This window comes from Vanessa cardui, chromosome 5 (genome assembly GCF_905220365.1).
Source record: "Vanessa cardui chromosome 5, ilVanCard2.1, whole genome shotgun sequence".
Lineage (NCBI taxonomy): Eukaryota > Metazoa > Arthropoda > Insecta > Lepidoptera > Nymphalidae > Vanessa > Vanessa cardui.
The window spans coordinates 5,786,178-5,804,647 of NC_061127.1; the positions used below are offsets into that span (position 1 = coordinate 5,786,178).

Sequence of the window (18,470 nt, forward strand, 5' to 3'; positions counted from 1 at the left end):
TTATTCAAACATAAGTCGGGTTCTACACGTGCCACTAAGATATAATATTAAGTCGAAAATAAAATGTAAATAAAATATCACACATATAAAACTGCCGCATATTATTTGTACCGTAAAATGCAATTCAACTAAGTATAGATATATTAAATAATATACCTCAAATGTTTGTCCTTTTCTTTATGAAAATGGTTAAATTCCTATCCAATTTTTTAAAAGGCGATTGTCATAAAAATAAATTCTTTCTTATATAGTTTAAGTACAATCGTCCGTTTGAGATTGAAAATATTTTTATAGGTGGACATTAATGTTTCAGAACTTGTTTACAAGAATACCTTTTAGTTTTTTTATCTTTTATTTACGCCACAGACGGTCGACCATCGAGCATTTTGTCACTTTCTTCTGCACTGCTCAAACTGTAAAAAAATATTATATTGTATAAGCAACAGTTAGAGAAAGTTCTTTAAAAGTCTTCAACAGGTTTTGACTTTTTACACAGACAAGTATATATAGAAAAAAAAAATATAAGTAAATAATCAATGTGTTTGTTTTTTATGACGTACTGTAGATTTTTTTTCTACAATCACTTTCATGCAAATAACCAACAATTATATAGAAATATACATATATATTATATAAATGTAAATTTGTATTCAAGAATTAGCAAGCTTTATAAGTATATTAGTGTGACTAAACAAATCTGTAACGCACGACGGTGGTGATCGTGATCGCGTCACACATCTGTGACGCTGTTCTTTTAGAGAAAACGCGAAACTCTATGTAGATCTCAATCATGAAAAATCTTAAATTTACCAATGATGTCATATTGACTGTAATTATTATTATATTCCAAAATTCAAGTATTAAAAAAGCCTTCAAATATATTTTGGACGAAGATCTTGAAGCTGTATTTCCTAAAGTATATTCCACGATACAAGCTCCCAAATGAAATTGCCCTTGTAAACTAATTGCTTCTAGGAGTTCGATTCGTGGAATGGACTATAGAATCAAAACGAAGTGTAAACATCATAAACAATAGAGTTCGACACGTGAACCTCAGCCGTCAGAGGATTATATCACAATAGATGTACTATGACTGTCCTTTGTACTGTAAAATAAACACCTATTTCTCAACTAGCATTAATGTAATGTAACTTGCTATTATTTGCTATTTCATTTTAAGTATGTGACTTTATTAGTGTAATGTATACAAATAGCGTGTTGTGTAACGTCTTTTTACGGACAGTATCGAACGTATTTATTTCGAATTACTCTAAAATATAGAAATACAGTGACACAACTAAAATTCTTGGAACTCACAAATGGAAAGAGAGATATATATTGATATAGATTGATTGAGTACATCAAATTCATTAGTTTAGTTTTATCTATTTACTAGCGGTCGCCCGCGGCTTCGCCCGCGTAGATAACGGTTCATAATCAGTCTTCTAATATCCCTACTGCTGAGGCACGGTCACATTTGAAGAATTACTGCAGCCGGCGCTTGGATCTATTGTGATAAACCTCAAATTCGTGATCACAACACCTCAGCCAGACCAACATCAGCCACGAATCTGATGTGGTTCTTAGGGTCGGAGGCCATTATGACCTCTAAGGACCGGAGTTAGAACATTTTATAGTTCTATCATTTATAGCTTAGGCATCATACGCAAAAAATCAACTTCTTTGGTAAAATTTTTTCTTTTTTGTCTGAAAAACCCAAAATATCTTACGGAACCCTATTTTTTTTTCAAAATAAAATTTAGCCTATGTTATGCGGGATTAATTTAGCTTTCGAATGGTGAAATAATTTTTAAAATCGATCCAGTAGTTTTTGAGCCTATTCATTACAACCAAACAAACAAAGTTTTCCTCTTTATAATATTAGTGTAGATAAATTAATTTTTAATAAAACTGGTGAAGTCCTTACCATTCCTTGTTGTCCATAAGGTTTCTCATCTCGTCATCGGGCGCAGGTGGGGCATCTCGTACAGGCGCGTACTGCGCTGCAACCAACGGGTCCGTAGACGGGTTGAGCGCAGTTAGTGCAGCGGCACCACTAGTTGGTGCCTCCTTGCCTCCTCCCCAGCGAGCCGACCAAGCCCATCCGCCTATGCCTATGAAAGAAACGATCATATTATTATTCTTTAAAGTAAATCAACTAAATGATAATTAATTTTAGTTTCACTGAGTATGACGGCCTCGGTTGTCTTTTAACTATGTGACTGCAGATTTTGACCGAAAAAAGTGAATCAGGACTTAAGCATTTTTGTGTTTCGAATACGATTTCGGTCGTATTTCATTTCGTGCCGTGATGCTGTCCCAATGGACAAGGAGATAAGCGAAAAGTGTGTAAGTGTGTTTGCGCACATACTTATTCTTTTATATCTCCTGCGCAGTTGGCCTGTCATTAAAATTGGCCGACGCAGGCGACATTCTGTCAGGAGGACATAACTCAATTTCGCAATAAATACAAATAATGAAATTGACGATTTGCCCACAAAAATAGTATCTATGAAACATTAACCAAAATTACGCATACTCTAATTTAAAACTATATTACCAATTTTATTACCAACTATAAAAACTTTCACGCGAAAGAAACCGGTAACTCACACCTTGTATTAAGTTAAACCATAAAGTGTAAACTTCCTTGGTTGGCTTGTGTTCAATATTGTGATTAAAAATGTACTCGTTACGAAAATATCTTGCCCTTTATTTGTATATTTTCGTTGTTTCCGCACACGCAATCGCTTAATCGTATCTGCACGTCACGTTTCGAGGATGTTTCTGAACAGAGAGTGAAGGGCGCTTTGAATACTAAAATGTTTACCTTCATATTCATAAGATATGCAAATCGAATAACGTGATTACTAAAATAATTAATAATTAATTTGCAATAGTACTCACAGTATAATCGTTTAGTAGTACAAGCTTTAGCTATCGAATTACTTTAAGATTTTTTTGTTATTAAACTTTTAAATAAACCAAATAGACTTTGTTACTAGACCGAAGGGACGTTACTTTGAAATATATCACGCGATGTCCTTGGCCACGCGATAAGCTCGAAGCAAAAAAGGTGTTTTTTCATTCTTTATAATTTACTAGTACCCATCGCAGTCCGGGTTGTATGTTAAAATAAACGTATATTAGTGCATAAAATTATGTGTCATATCTTTATTTCTATGCATTATTTTTCTAATTTTCTCGTAACTAATTTAGCTTACCTTCGAAATCGTAATTAGTATTTAAAAGCAGTAATGGCCGGAAGGTTTAAAATTGGAACTTACGACATATGCATTAACAGTACCGATAAGCATCATCCAATCTATATACACATTTAATAAAATTGGAGGGTTCGTTTGTATTTTTTTTTTTAATAAATATGTACACGATACAAATACCAATATAACATTTTTGTATAGATCGATCTGAAGTTTTGTTGACTGAAAGCTGTTTTAATAAGGAGCAATTTAGGCTATAACTATAAGTGTTTTTACGAAGTCGAGGGCACACCTAGTTAATTAATAAAATAATCATAATAACTTTACACTTGAAAAAAAAAGTGATGAAAACGTCTGGCGTATACAGGAAACGCATAATCGCCTTTTTAAACATTTTTAAACGTTTAAATGGAAAGGCTTTAAAAAAACACAACATTGCCAAGTAAATAAGTACAATGGAAAAATAAATACTCATATATTGATTGTATGAGATAATGTACACAAATATAATCTTTAAAATATATGGCAATCAGATAACTTACATGAAAATTCAAGCAATCCGATAACGGAAAGGTCAAGGGAAACAGCGTGATTACTTACTTAGTTGACCTCACACACCCGACACACATAAAGTTTTATCAAATTGACAGATTTCCACCTGTTTTTGACTTAGAAAACACGCAAATAATCAAACATATTGCAACAACAACAGCCTGTAAATTTCCCACTGCTGGGCTAAGGCCTCCTCTCTCTTTGAGAAGTTTTGGAATATTTTCCAAAAAAATTTAACAAAATCATATACCAAACATATTGAATTACATATAACTACGTCAATTTTTTTTTTACAATACAATAGATGAGAGCCGGGTACTTTAAAGATCGTACTTCTAATTGATGATGATACTTGTAACATGATGAATACATTGCTTGTATTAATTATTTATTTCTGATATTTTTTATATTTGTTGCTTGTGGTATTGAGCTAAATAATACATCATGCAATACGTTTGACTCAATATAGTACATCGCATATGACACGCGGGACTCTAATACGAAGCAGAGGACATCTCATTAATATGTGATAAGTCGTTTAAGAAGAGCCGAGATGGCTTAGTGGTAAAACGCGTTCATCCCGATGCTTGCGAGATCAAACCCAGGCAAGCACCATTGAGTTTTCATGTGCTTATGTGAAGAAATACATCGTGAGGAAACCCAGCCACATGTGTATCCACCAAACCGCTTTGGAGCAGTGTGGTGGAATATGCTCCAAACCGTCTGCTCAAAGGGAGAGTAGGCATTAGCCCAGCAATGGGAAATTCACAGCCTGTTATTTTGTTCAAGAATTACACTGTAACAGATCAACAATCAACCATTAAATCTTTATATATACACAGCTGTGATTGTACACTTTACCTCACTGTCGTCGGATAACAATATCATTATTTACATACTGTCGTTTAAATACTCGTCGTGTCGTAAAACTATCAAAGAATCTCTGCCATTATCACTATTAATAGTGACAGTAATAGGGAAATTAACAAGTATATAAACTTAGACACTTACAATATTAAATTGAAATATAACTTACTTCTATGGAAAATAAAACAACTTTGTTTCATTAAAATATTGAAAATACTTAGCGTTTCTTTTATATATGTACATGGAAAGAAAACAAATTAAGAAGAAAATAGTATGTTTTTGTTTCCTATTTAGAAAGGTTCTTGTAACTAAGATACAAAAGCCCATTAACATTGGCGCAGTAAGAAATATAAATCATTCTTAGCATCGTCAATGCGCCGCCAACCATTAGAACTATTATGATATGTGCCTTGTGTCTGTAATCACACTGGCTTTATCACCCTCACAAACAGTTATACGCAATACAAAAAATACCGTTGGCGTCAGAATAAATGTAATGAATGGTTGGGTACTTATTTCATAGGGGTTGTACGAAGTACCAAATAGTACCTACTCAAAAGTAAATAACTACAAGCACACTAATAATTATTTATCGAATTTGAGTAATGTTAATTTTATTTTTCTACCGCCAAATAACAGTACTCAGTATCGTTGTGTTCCGGTTTGAAGGGTGAGTGAGCCAGTAACTACAGACATAAGGGACATAACATCTTAGTTCCCAAGGTTGGTGATACATCGACGATGTAAGGAATAGTTAATATTTCTTACAGCGTCATTGTCTTTAGGTAATGGTGACCACTTACCATCAGGTGGCCCATTTGCTCGTCCGCCAAACTACACCATAAAAAAAATTCGAAATATCTATATTAATATTATAAATTTGAAAGTAACTCTGTCCGTAGCTCTTTCACGACCAAACCGCTGAACCGAATATGATGAAACTCGGTATGACACAAGCTTGAACTCCAAGAAAGGACAGGCTTTTTTTGACGCACGAACCAACACCCTAAAACGAGAGCGAAGCCGCGGGCGACCACTAGTACAATATAAACCTGGTTTATATAAAGTTAAGATGCTATCATGTGAACTTAAGTTATTTTGACGCCTTTTAAAATCCCATCGCACATCCCAATCATCGGAGATTAGAATCAGCACCCTTCGGATATCGTGCTTTAAATGATGTCTGATAAAGCGAAGAGTGATGAAATATGATTTTAACCGTTTTATGCTTTCAATTTATACCTAAGCTGTTCGCCCGCTTCGCTGAGCATTAAATATGGAAAGGGGAGGAGGACCAACGGAATTTAAAAAAAATACAGCTAATAACCATTTAAGGATGATTCCGCATCGATGAATATAAAATATATAAATAAAATTTTAACAAAAAGAAAAACCGACTTCAAATAAAACGCTATTTTAAAACAAATAAAAATGCACTAAAAAGTAATAAAAATAATTGCATATTTAACATATTTTTAGAGTCCTCCTAGGTAAAATGAAATGAACAATATTAGACTACTTAAAAGTCGATTTACAATTATATAACGTAGTTATAGTTATTGTTATATTTGTAGCCGGTGTCAGCCAAGAAAACCTTACAGTATATCTATAAAAAAAAAAAACGAAAATAATTCATCATATTATTTTCTTAATAAAGAATGGTCATTTCGAACAAGATTCGCGTCAAAGCAAATCGTACTATAGTATGACTGTATGTATGTGTATGTATTTATAATTCCTCCCTTCAATGATGTCAAGTAAAGAGTAAAATACTAACCTGCAAATAGCAGTCCAAGGCACAATATAACACCGCCAGCGATGAGGGCTCCGAACCCGTTATCGGAGTCTTGTGGCGTGGGCGTCGCGGGCGAGTTGGAATACTGTACACCACCGGCTATTAGAAGAGCAAGACCTGCAAGAGATATATAATTTTAAAAAATCAAACGTTATTACTCATTATTATTACATATATAATTACGTGATTGACTGAATTTGAAAGTCGGAAAAAGTCAGCTTAATTGATAAAATAAATCTATAAACATTAGACATAATAAACAATCATGTTTTTTTTTTTTTCTTAAATTAAAACGTCTTTCTAACATTTAATCCATACATACCAACGGGTTAACCATAAATGAAACCTGTTACATTAGATAAGTTTTTCATAAAGAAGAAACACACTTCAGCATGTTATAATGACAACATTTGGTGTTGCCATTGTACAAAATATAAAAAAAAATATATTTAAACCTCAGAGAAGCATATTCTATTACTTGGTTATATACGCTCGAAATTTTCGGCATGTGGTGGAATAACAACGACCGTTAAACCAGCCTAATAAGCTGGATTCCAAACACAAAAAAAAACTTAGTCCATTAACAAAGAGCACGAATTATGGATAATTACATTCTCGTATTTTTTTATTTACCAAAAACGAAACGAGAACGTTTGCGAACTAGAGTTTTTTGTCAGCGTAACTAACAAGTCACAATAACCCGTTTACGAATACATAAAAATACTTGTGATTGAATTCAATAAATGGAGAGAAAACATTTTATAATTGTCGACGTTTATGGAATCTAGACTTTAAAAAATCAAAGGCACTTGCATGTGTGGTTGTTAAAACAGGTACGACCAGTGCAGGTCCTTAAATAGTATCTTTATCAGTCATAATTATTGTACTCATGAGAAAATTTTCTACATGAAGTAATTGCCACGCTAAATCTAGAGTCAACCTAAAAACACTACATTTTTTCTTTCGAGATTCTTTAATAAACAAATAAGTACAAGAAAGAATTTGTTTTGTAATTTTTGCAACGTTAATACTAACTCTGTCTAAGTTTAAGGGGACTACAGGAGCTAATTGCCCTTGAGAATCACGCGCACACACTTACACTAACGACAAAAACGGCATGTCCCCGCGCGCACTACGCTTAGCGAGGCGGCGAGGTTACGCCTGAATATTCCAATAGATGGCGCCGAACCGCCGCGCGCCGCGCCGAGCGAAAGCGAAGCGAAGTCAATTCTATCAATTCTATCAATCATAGATTTCATAAAAATAGACAGGACAATAGAATTATTTTAATTTTTTTGTGTCATTTAAAAAAATATTATAAAATTAAACTGAATTAATTAAACTTAAATTATTATTATTTTATGTACAAAAAATAGTTAATTTAAACATTTTTTTCTTTAATTTTTACTGTATCAATTCAATTAGTTGTAATACTAAATATTAAATCGTACCTATTTTTAAATTTTATAAGTTTGTTAAGCGATTTATTAAATTAAATTGGAACTGTTCGTAATTTGTACACTGACAAAAAGCGTAGAGTTTGTTCATTTTACTAATATCGGTACACAAAGAAAAAAAATTAAGTTAAAAAAGTCAGTATCAAAAAGTTACTATAAAAATAATATCGTCAAGTCGGTTTAGTAGAATTATTGGTTAACTCGGTCAATCACAGTGAGTTTAGTCATAAATCTCATAAAAATAGTTTGGATATTAGAATTATTTGTATTGTTTTTGACTGATATTTGAAATAAAACTGATTCAATTAAATTCAAATATTTTTATTTATTTTTGGTTTAACAAAAAAACAAATAAATTTCGTTTAAATTTTTTTATTAAAATATTATTTTATAATTATTCGTTCGTCGTCGTTCGCTATTAAAATATCTTGGATACTTGCAATCAATATTTCACCCACTTTCACTGAAGCTACGAGCTAAAATTTGTACTATTCAATTGATACTATTTCCAATCTTTAAAAAATATTGAATTACGTATATGACACTTCTAAATATTTTAGTTCTTTGGTTCACAACAATTACATATTTCGAGATGGCCCAGTGGGTAGAACGCGCGCATCTTATTGCGGGTTCAAACCCAGGCAAGCACCACTAAATATTCATGTGATGTGCTAAATTGTATTTATTTTTTTTTTTATTATTAAATTTCATCCATACATAACTATATTTCCTATTATAAACAAAATTGATAAAATTAAACTCTAACGTAATAGAAATAGCTTCCGTGTTATTTTTTTTCGATTTTCTTAATTCTGAAAAAATAAATGCATAGTTGTTAGCAATTAAATTTTAATAATTATAAAATATATATATTTTTTTAAATATAGTCCTTTAAAAATAATAAAATTTTAGTTCAGAGTGAGGGGATCGAACCCGCACATTCTTCTTGCATTGGCAAGCAAGTCCAAGTTTGGTCAATACCAAATACTCCATGGTGACTGTAAGAAATATGTCGAAAAATCTGATTCTATGCGAACTGATTGCATTGTTTTTAATAAATGTTTCCAATAATCATTATTTATAAAATATATATATATATGTTTACTAATTAAATACTCTTACCTTTTCATATTATCTTTCATATGTTCGGCTTTTTAATTTATATGAACGTTTTTTAGTTTTCTTCACAGATTGTACTTTATTTCCCATGTTTACAAAATTAAACTTTATAAAAAATAACTTAACAAAAAAATAAATGGCTAACTACAACTAGACTATTTTAACTTAATATATTTATTTACATAAAAGAATAATATTCGACAATTAATTTACAATTAAAATTACACAAAAATAAAATCTACGAGATTTTATTCGCAACGATGCGGTGAAAAGAGCGACACGTCTGTATAGCAACAGGCCTCGGCCGGCAGTGTCTGTACGAGGCGCTCACGCACACATGCTTACGCATTTTGGTCGAAAATAAGAAAATCTGATTTAAAAAAAATCTATTGATTTTACTAAATAATTATGATAATAAATTTTTAGTATATTGTTTGTAGAATAATCTGACAAAAGACCAAAATTATTGAAGGTATATAAGTGTAGTTAAAAAACAAAAAAAGACTTTTTTAGAGGTAACTTTGCGATTTTTTTCTATCGTACCAAATTAATTACATCATGTTTTCAACACAATTAATAACTAGCATCTATCCTGAAGATTAACCTATATTTTTTTCATTTGGTTTATTGCATTGGATTATATACTTTTTGGCATTTTAAAACTTGCATTTAGCTCATGTAGTCCCCTTAAGAAGTAGGTATATTTAATATATACTAAACGTTGACTGAAATAATATTCCTTCCCAATAGCATTTGCGTCATAAAAGACGATAAATAGTTTTTTATATACAAAACGTACGTACGTATCTCATGACAGCATACGCTTTTTTCTACTTTTATTTAAAATTATTAAATAAAGATCTTCATATACACATTTTCAATCCATAGCCAACCGAAAACGTAAGTGCAATTGAATGATTCATGTATGATTATGTGCAAATGATTTCTTCAAATAACGGGTTGTAAACCAGGTCAAAGATCTTTTAAGAATTAGGTACAAGCCCGCTGCAAAAAGTTTATATATACCGACTAATTTTAAAACCCGAATCAAATATGGAAAATTGAATTAATTTATTAAGCCGGGTGCAGTTAATGCTTGAAGTTGAGTTTGCAATGTGTCTCTTTTACATAAATTATATATTATGTATGTAGTTTACGAGTAATCAACGATCTTAATTTTTGTGACGCGATTTAAATTTAACCTGTACAAGACAATTTACATAAATGAATGAATTAATATGAGACCTTGATATCATGTAGCAGCGCAGTTTCTCAGTTTACGTATATTTTAATAAATTTATAGTATTTTTATTAAATAAATCTAAAATCGTAGGATCTTTTTCATACTAAAGTTTTATATAAACCGTTCGAGTATTATAAGAAAAAAGCTTAGTATATTAGACTGCATTGTTATCACAGTAACAAAATTCTAGCTCAATTGGAAAGAGTTTGAAATTCATTTTCAAGATTTCACCCACACTGCAATATTCATGTCGACAACCTATTTCTGACCCGTCGATCTTTCTGTGCCGTTGACCAAAATATTATATTTTATCTATTCAACAGAGAACTTACTGATAAAATTGTGATGTATTATCGCATACAAAATTTATGACAATACTATTCATATTATCATTACCTACTTACGAATGCAATTTGTGATAACATAGGTACTTGTATTATTAAAATGAAGTATATTCTGCAGTGTCCTATTTATGTACTATAATTCATTGTAAAATAATTCATAAACATCTTTAAAAAATATATAAGTAACACACTAAGTGATATTGTAGTCTTTTGTTATCAGTTATGTGTTTCTATCGAAACTTGGACCTTATAACTACTATGCAATCTAGCAAATCTTTTAATGACATTTTTTTGAAATTAGAATTATTTATTTCATGACCGTTTATTTTTTAATAATCAGAAACACGTTTAGATATTACAGAACAATGTAATTTTAACTGTAATCCGTTTTAAAATGTACATTTACTGAATCTTTTAATCATCAATTTAATAAAAAATGTCGTATTGGTACGTTATTAACACACTTATGTTATTCAATTGAAAAATACAAACTTCTAACTAGTTTTTCTAGGTAGAATTAATATTCTAAATCGAATCGTTCCAAACGGATATATTAAAGCGTCATTGAATTATAATATATCAAAGTTTACTTCTTTATTTACTATAGATTGATGAATAGTAAAAGGTTCTCTATCGCATTTAAAAGAATTATTTTTAATGAATGGAAGCTAAAATTAACCGCTTATACATCATTCAGTTAAAATTCTCGCAATGACCCAGTTAGTTCATAAAATAACCCTCGTGCATTCCTAATGAATATCGATTTCACGACACTGGTTTGCGTTAACCGCTTCTTTATATTTCAAGGATAGGTTATAAAGATCATAAAAATAAAAACCAAACCATTCATAAAAAATACAGAAAGAAGCATTTCAAATAACCTTATAACATTTAGTAATGGAATGACAGAAAAAATATGTTATTTAAAAAAAAAAGATTTAATATATTAAAAAAATTAAAGTAAATTAATTTATTTCAATCATGATTTTCTTCTAATTAAGTAAGTTAATGAATTTCACTGAACAGATAAATCAGTAGTAAAACAAAAATGAATCATAAAAAGTCAAAGTTTACGGGATAAACAATATGTACTTATTTTACATTACTTTAATGAGTTTAAATAATCATATCCACTGGTTTCGGTTTCGAAAGCCGGAAGCCTTGTGATGTTTGAGATTATCGTTATAGGTCACGATCGAGGACCGATCTTAGTGGTTCTTCGGTTGCATTGCCGTTGGCTCGACGAACAAGTTTATGGCTCAACCATGTATGAAGAACGATGAACATAAAGTAAATTAGTCGAAATCATAACCACAGTCTTCTAGCACATTCGCCATTTAGAACCTTAAGACTTGCTTTATTCTTTAAATTGATAGTACTGACAAATTGTCAAATGTGTGCAACGAAATCAGCAATCCTCTTAATATTGTACTAGCCGCCTGAATGCCCCACAGTTGGGATAAGGCCTCTGTTGTGCCGACTTCACCTTATACGTTTGAATCGAATTGTTGGTTTCAGCAGATCTTCAAATTAAAATAAGTGTACCTAAAGCATTTGTTATTGTTTGGAATGTTGTGTTTTTGTAAATGATGACAGAGACCGTTATCAATTTATGAATCATGCACTATAAATGAGTTTTTTATTATTCTATTAATTAAATATGAATAGTAGTGTCTGTTTCTCGGTACTTTTTGTGTATCTCGTTGTTATTTAAAACATGAAGGTCGATAAATGGGGTACCTGATTGTAAATGGTCACGATCGCCCATGAAATTGGCATTGTAAGGAATAATTACCACTTTTACCTTGGAAGTACGCCACTAATCATGAAAAAAAAATTGATATACTGCTACTGCTATATATTCAGTATATATAGCAGTATATCAATTTTTTCACCTCAATCACCTTTCAAAATAGAACATTTGAATATATCTACCCAGACCAACTTTTCTGTGTTACCAAACCAAACAAACGTCACAAATGAGAAAGACATATGTACGAGTATGTACACATACAACACAGCTTGGTACAATTTGGTTAACAAACATTGACATTTGAGATCTTAGTATATATCTATTGTAATCGCTATGGTTTTGATTGTCCAATGAAGGAAAACATTAATATTTCTAGATAAATATGTACTTACGCAATTACGACTGGTGACGAAAGCATAATATTTGTTGTACATACATTTTATTCTAGCTTAGTAATCACAGTTAATTCTCTTTCTAAGAAAAATATAATCAATTTCATACATAAATATAAAAAAAAATTAATATATGTAACAAAGGATAACTAACAATCGTGTGACCCAATTCGACACACGTCACCCCTTTTTTAGGTCCAAGGAAACCGTTATGGGTGTCTTTCTTTTAAAGAAAGCGGCCAGTTATAGTCAGTTTGCAGTACGGTAGCGTGGTGGCAAAGATAAGCCCGTGCGTATCGTATACAATTAGCTATACTCCTATATGGTATCGAGTGTCCGGTGCGGCGCTTGCGGTCGCCGGTGACTCATCGGGTGGCTGCGTGGTTGGATCACAAATTCTACGTTTTATATAGTAGACTTGCACTGTCTAGACAGAACGATGTACAACATAAGTAATTGTAGTAAGAACAAGTTATAAGAAGTATTAAAACTAAGAATAGACACGCTTACCTAAGCTAGTCTATTCTTAGTTTATCTGAACGTAAAACTAAATTGAATAAATCTATACACGTTATAATATTATCAATAAAATTAGGACTACTCTTTAGGCAAACTTTGAAAATAAATAGTTCCAACAAATACTATTGTTATGTAATAGAACAAATGCGTTATCGTGACTCAGAAAATGGCGTAACTTCGTGATGTAGTTACTTCTGTTAGCCTTCAGAATCTTTTTACTCTTATAGGCACACGAAGGTCGACAAACTCGTCTGCGGCTCCAACACGTTTCCGTAATGTAAGTACCTCTTACTTCCTCGCTCCTTGCGATAAGTTCGTTGATTCTATAGACTATAAAGTTTGATTTTAAGTTATCGAAATATGATACGATTTTTTAATTAGACTATTATTGACTGGTCAATCATTGACATTGATCGTAATTCTTTTTTTATAAGTAAGATTCATTAAATGTAAAGCAAGTCCTTGTACTGCTTATAACGGATAGTGTTTTGTTTTCAGATTGTGAGTAATTACGGAACACTCTCAGTGAGACAGTGACAAATTGTCATTATTTCCAGTAACTTTATCGCTTTTTTTTTAAACTAATCATCATTATGAATATAAATTGCTTATTAATGACTTAGTAGTATTACTTCACAAAAGTTTATTTAAGTAAATACCGTTTGCATATTTTTTTGATCAATTTTAACAGAAGTATATGTACTTAAAAGTATTTACCGACATCGGCCAGTATAATTATGTGCATAATTATAATATTTGTAGTGAATTCTGTTTTAACTTTTTCCTGCTTTTTGATTACTTACTTCCGAAACTCTTAAACTTTAACAAATGAAAAATTTCCTTACTTCTTGTTTGGATAAACTCAAAACAATGGGGTAGTAGATCTCTACTACCCCATTGTTTTGAAACTAAAAAGTAACTCCATAAACATATACGGCCATGTACTCATATGAATTACGATCATATTGGTTGAAATATATACATGCTGATTCCTCAAGATATTTGCATTCTCCTGAGCACAAGATGAATAGTCCATCATAAAATTTTAGTAGTTCTTGCCCGTATGAGAGCACGCTATCTTCGGTTAAAATCGAAGTGTTCAGCAGGCAAGTAAACTGTATTTATATGCCATGTTTTTTTATTATACATTCTAAACTAAATCAAAATTAAAGATGATTTTGAGGAAAATTGTAAAACGAATTTACATAGTCGTACACATTGATTTCAAAATCCATCGCATCTTGCTATTCGTTTGTATTATTTAATTTTAATAATGAAAAAACACATTAAGATTTATGATATGTTGAAACAGGTTCTACAATAATTTAGGCGATAACAATCCACGATGAACTGGTTTCGTTAAAAAGCAAATTAGCCGACAGTTTCTATGACGAAAGAGATGGGAATATAACTCGAAGTATCAAAACACTTCCTTAATCATTTATAAAAATTTGTCTAAAAACGTCTTTTCGATAACTCGAATTTCGATACTCAACATGTGTTTAAAGTAAAATTATAGTCATACTTATGTTTGTTAAACTTGTATCAGAAAGGCACATAGATAGTTATAGATGTTATATCATAAAATGATTGTTGAAGTTTGAATGGTCACACTGCAAGTGAAAGCCGTCTTTCGGCACTAATGTTTCTCTGCCCACTCCTTCAACCTACTACTTCCGTTGCTTCGACCCATTTTCGCAATCACTCTAGATTTGGCTTTATGCATTTTAATCCCAGCTTGACGAATTTAATTCAGCAATATGACAAAAAGTAATTCAGTTACTTAATGTATATAAGGTAGAGCTTTATGTAAACTCGCCACCAGGTAGGTACCACCCATTGAACGGTTATTTTACCGCTAAAAAGCTTCGCTCGCTCTTTTTTTGTTCCAATTCGAAAGATGAGACAGCCATATTAGTAATTAAGGCACAAGGGCCAACAACATATCATCGTAAATCCCTATTGGTGTGAATATTGACGTAATTTGTGGTACTGTAAATATGATCATTTCAACCTTTAAAGTACCATTATATACATAAAGGTAACTTATCTACCACTTATCAATAGGTCAACTGCAAGTCTACCCATTAAAAAAATAAACAAAAAGGTTAACGATCAATTGAATACACAACATAACTAAGTCCTCATATAATCCTTTCAGCGTGACATGCACTGAAATTGTTTCGATTTCTGATTTATTAGTAAATAAAATAGAGAATAGTTAAGCGATCAACATTAACTTCGGTCGATCACATACCGTAGAACTAAAATATTCTTATAAGAATCAATACTTGGGAATAATAACACGATATTTATTTTTTGTTTCTTCGTTTATCTATCTTCATAATACTTAAAAGCTATTGTCACTTCGAGTTTCATTAAAAATCACACGAACGTTTTTACGCCATACATAAACCCATTTAAAATTGTACTTCATGTACGGACATGGTTCCATAAGTTTCATTATATGTATAAATGACGTCATCATCCAGTACATGCTATAGTGTCGGTAATAATATTCAAGGATGTTGTGTTCGTAGCATTATAATTTACGTCCAGGAAACGGAAGGAATAAAAGGAAACAATAGTAAATACATTCATTATAGTATTCTTACTGTTTCTAGATTTATGGATATATGGGACCAGAAATTGTTATAATATGTAAAAATGTTAGCAAGCTATTTTTATTAGATACCAACAGTCTGTTCCGACTTTAAAATCGTAAGGTGAGAATTATAATAGGCGATATGTTTTAACAAATTTTTTATTAGAATTCGCCAAGTAATCGATTCTGTATTCTGTATTGTTCTATACTGTGCTAATGCATCGCTAAAGTCCCGCGTATTTATTCACGTAAAAATTGGACTCTATATAAATGTGTAAATTCATATGTTTTCTTATTTTAGATGATGTAGTTTTGTCATAAAGTAATGCTATATGACAATAAAACTACAGTTCTCAATATTTTGTCCCCTTCTTATTGAAATAATCATTTATATAGTATTTTTGGAACCTACAAAACTGTTAATAAAAAAGTTAAGTTATTTGTTATAGTTTTGGTAGTTCCACAACTTCTAGATGATAAAAAACTATATCTTAATAAATTAGCATTTCATGCTATATTGAGTGCATCTAAACAGAAATGTAACATATTGACATACTATATAATATAATAGCTCTATAATATTAGTAAATTTAATATTAATCCTATAAAACAAATGAATGAATATTCATTCAGCAGTCCAAAATTATTTTGGACCAAAAACCTCATTTAGAAAAAAAAATTATCAGTTTCCTGAGGTATTTCACAGACTCCAATAGCCAGATTACTTTAAAACTGTTGAAAGTATGTGTTGATTTTGATCTTGTCAAGCCTCAAAATCTTTTTTTTTTTTATGATTGTTGACTACTGAAAAACAGATGACAGAGAAAAACATTTGCTCTGGGAATTCCTACTCTAATCAAATCTTGTTAGTTATACAGTTTTGAATGTGAAATTAAAATTAATGTAATGATATATTAATGATATACTTCCATCATAATGACTATAAATTAAATAATACAGGTTTTACTGGAAAGCATTACAATACATTAGAAACTAAGTTAAAGTTAACAATTAATTACAAACATTTTAGAATTTTGTAAAATAACTATTTGTTTTACTTATTGTATTGTTCGCATTTACCTATATGTATCTTTTATCTGTTTTTTTTTTTTTAGATCTTAAAGAAGTATTAATTGAGAGATTTATAAATTCTTGATGTATATTACATTCAGTTAAATTAATTATTACATATTTGTCATTAATATTAAAGTAATTTAATGAAAATAGTGTCACTACTGTAAACTATGGGGTTTCAAATACAGATACCATATAAGCAGGTAATATTCATATTACTTAAAACCTTTTTTATGTACACTATCCAAATCTTATTTTTGTTTTTATAATGACGTAGTTAAAAATAACTTTATATTTTATTTTATTTTGATCCATTTCGATATGTTATATTTATTTTATAATTATTTTACTTAAAATTGACAAATCCTAATTAGACTTTTATAAATGAGGAAAATAAAGAGTACACTTAAACAATCTCCAATTGGTATCACATTCCGATATTGTTGCGATTCAACATTATTGTTAGGAATTAAATGCTTACTTACCAATAATAAACAAAGTGCTGCCAAAGAGGCACAAAGCCAGTCGTATGCACACTACCCGGTTCAAGCTACTTGTCACCCTTCGTGAAAAGTAACTGATTGGGCAATTCCAGCGTTGATCATTAGGTTGCTGTTCATAAGTCACCGTCGTCGGCTGATAAACCGCACTAGCAGGCATTGTGATTATTTTAACCAAAAATAACGCACAAAACTGTTTCACCACTTATATGCGTACGCACTTCACTTAGAATGAATCACTTATGGTAAATATCGTATAATAATATACGTATTACATATATGACGAGTGCACCTTGATTATTGCCTGCAAGATTCTGGCTATTTTGATGAAAATCTGTGTTTATAAATTCGTTATAAAACAAAGAGATAGAAGCTAGCCATCGAAATGGTCGCGATGCGTCGAGAAACTGACATACAGTAACCACAAAAATGATCTAATGCGATGACATTAATGACAACATTTGACAGTGACAATAATAGTCTATGGCTGTTTCGTTCGACCAATCCGCATGGGGCGTAGGATATAAAGAAAAATATACATTATACACTGGGGAAAACTCCGTTTTATTGCGCTAAATGTGTTGAAAAAATAATTTACGGAAATTATATATTATTGACATAATAATGGTAGTGTGCTTTAAATTTAAAATATTACGAATTTAACTCTGGCCCTTATTAATATTATCTAGAGAATATTGTCAATTAAGTTTATTTTCGTGCCTTTATATAATATTCAGGTCTATGTTAATAAAGACGCCTATAACGAATTTTGAATATTGTGTATTTTCAATTAGAACATTGAAATGTGAGACCTAATGTTAAGTGCGTTGCGAGAGTCGAGACTGATGGGTTTTTTAAGAAATATTAGCCATCCGTTATATCGTATACCATAGCGCATAAACATAACATTTATTTATGATTTACCTCCGTTACGTCTACGCCAGTCCGGCTATAATCGTCTGGATACTAAGTTTTTAATTTTCCAATTTTTTTTATTTCCTTTTCTTACTGTATTACGTCTCTTGCCTT

General features: G+C 31.0%; 1 protein-coding gene across 1 annotated transcript; it reads right to left on the minus strand.

Annotated features, from left to right (window-relative positions):
* Positions 1–181: 181 nt before the first annotated feature.
* Positions 182–17,882, minus strand: LOC124529691. The gene is made up of 4 exons (XM_047103556.1): positions 17,427–17,882; positions 6,418–6,552; positions 1,928–2,114; positions 182–413 (listed from the first exon to the last, which is right to left on the minus strand). The coding sequence occupies exons 1-4, from the start codon at positions 17,599–17,601 to the stop codon at positions 356–358; spliced, it is 555 nt and encodes a 184-aa protein (XP_046959512.1). The 5' UTR covers positions 17,602–17,882; the 3' UTR covers positions 182–355.
* Positions 17,883–18,470: the final 588 nt, after the last annotated feature.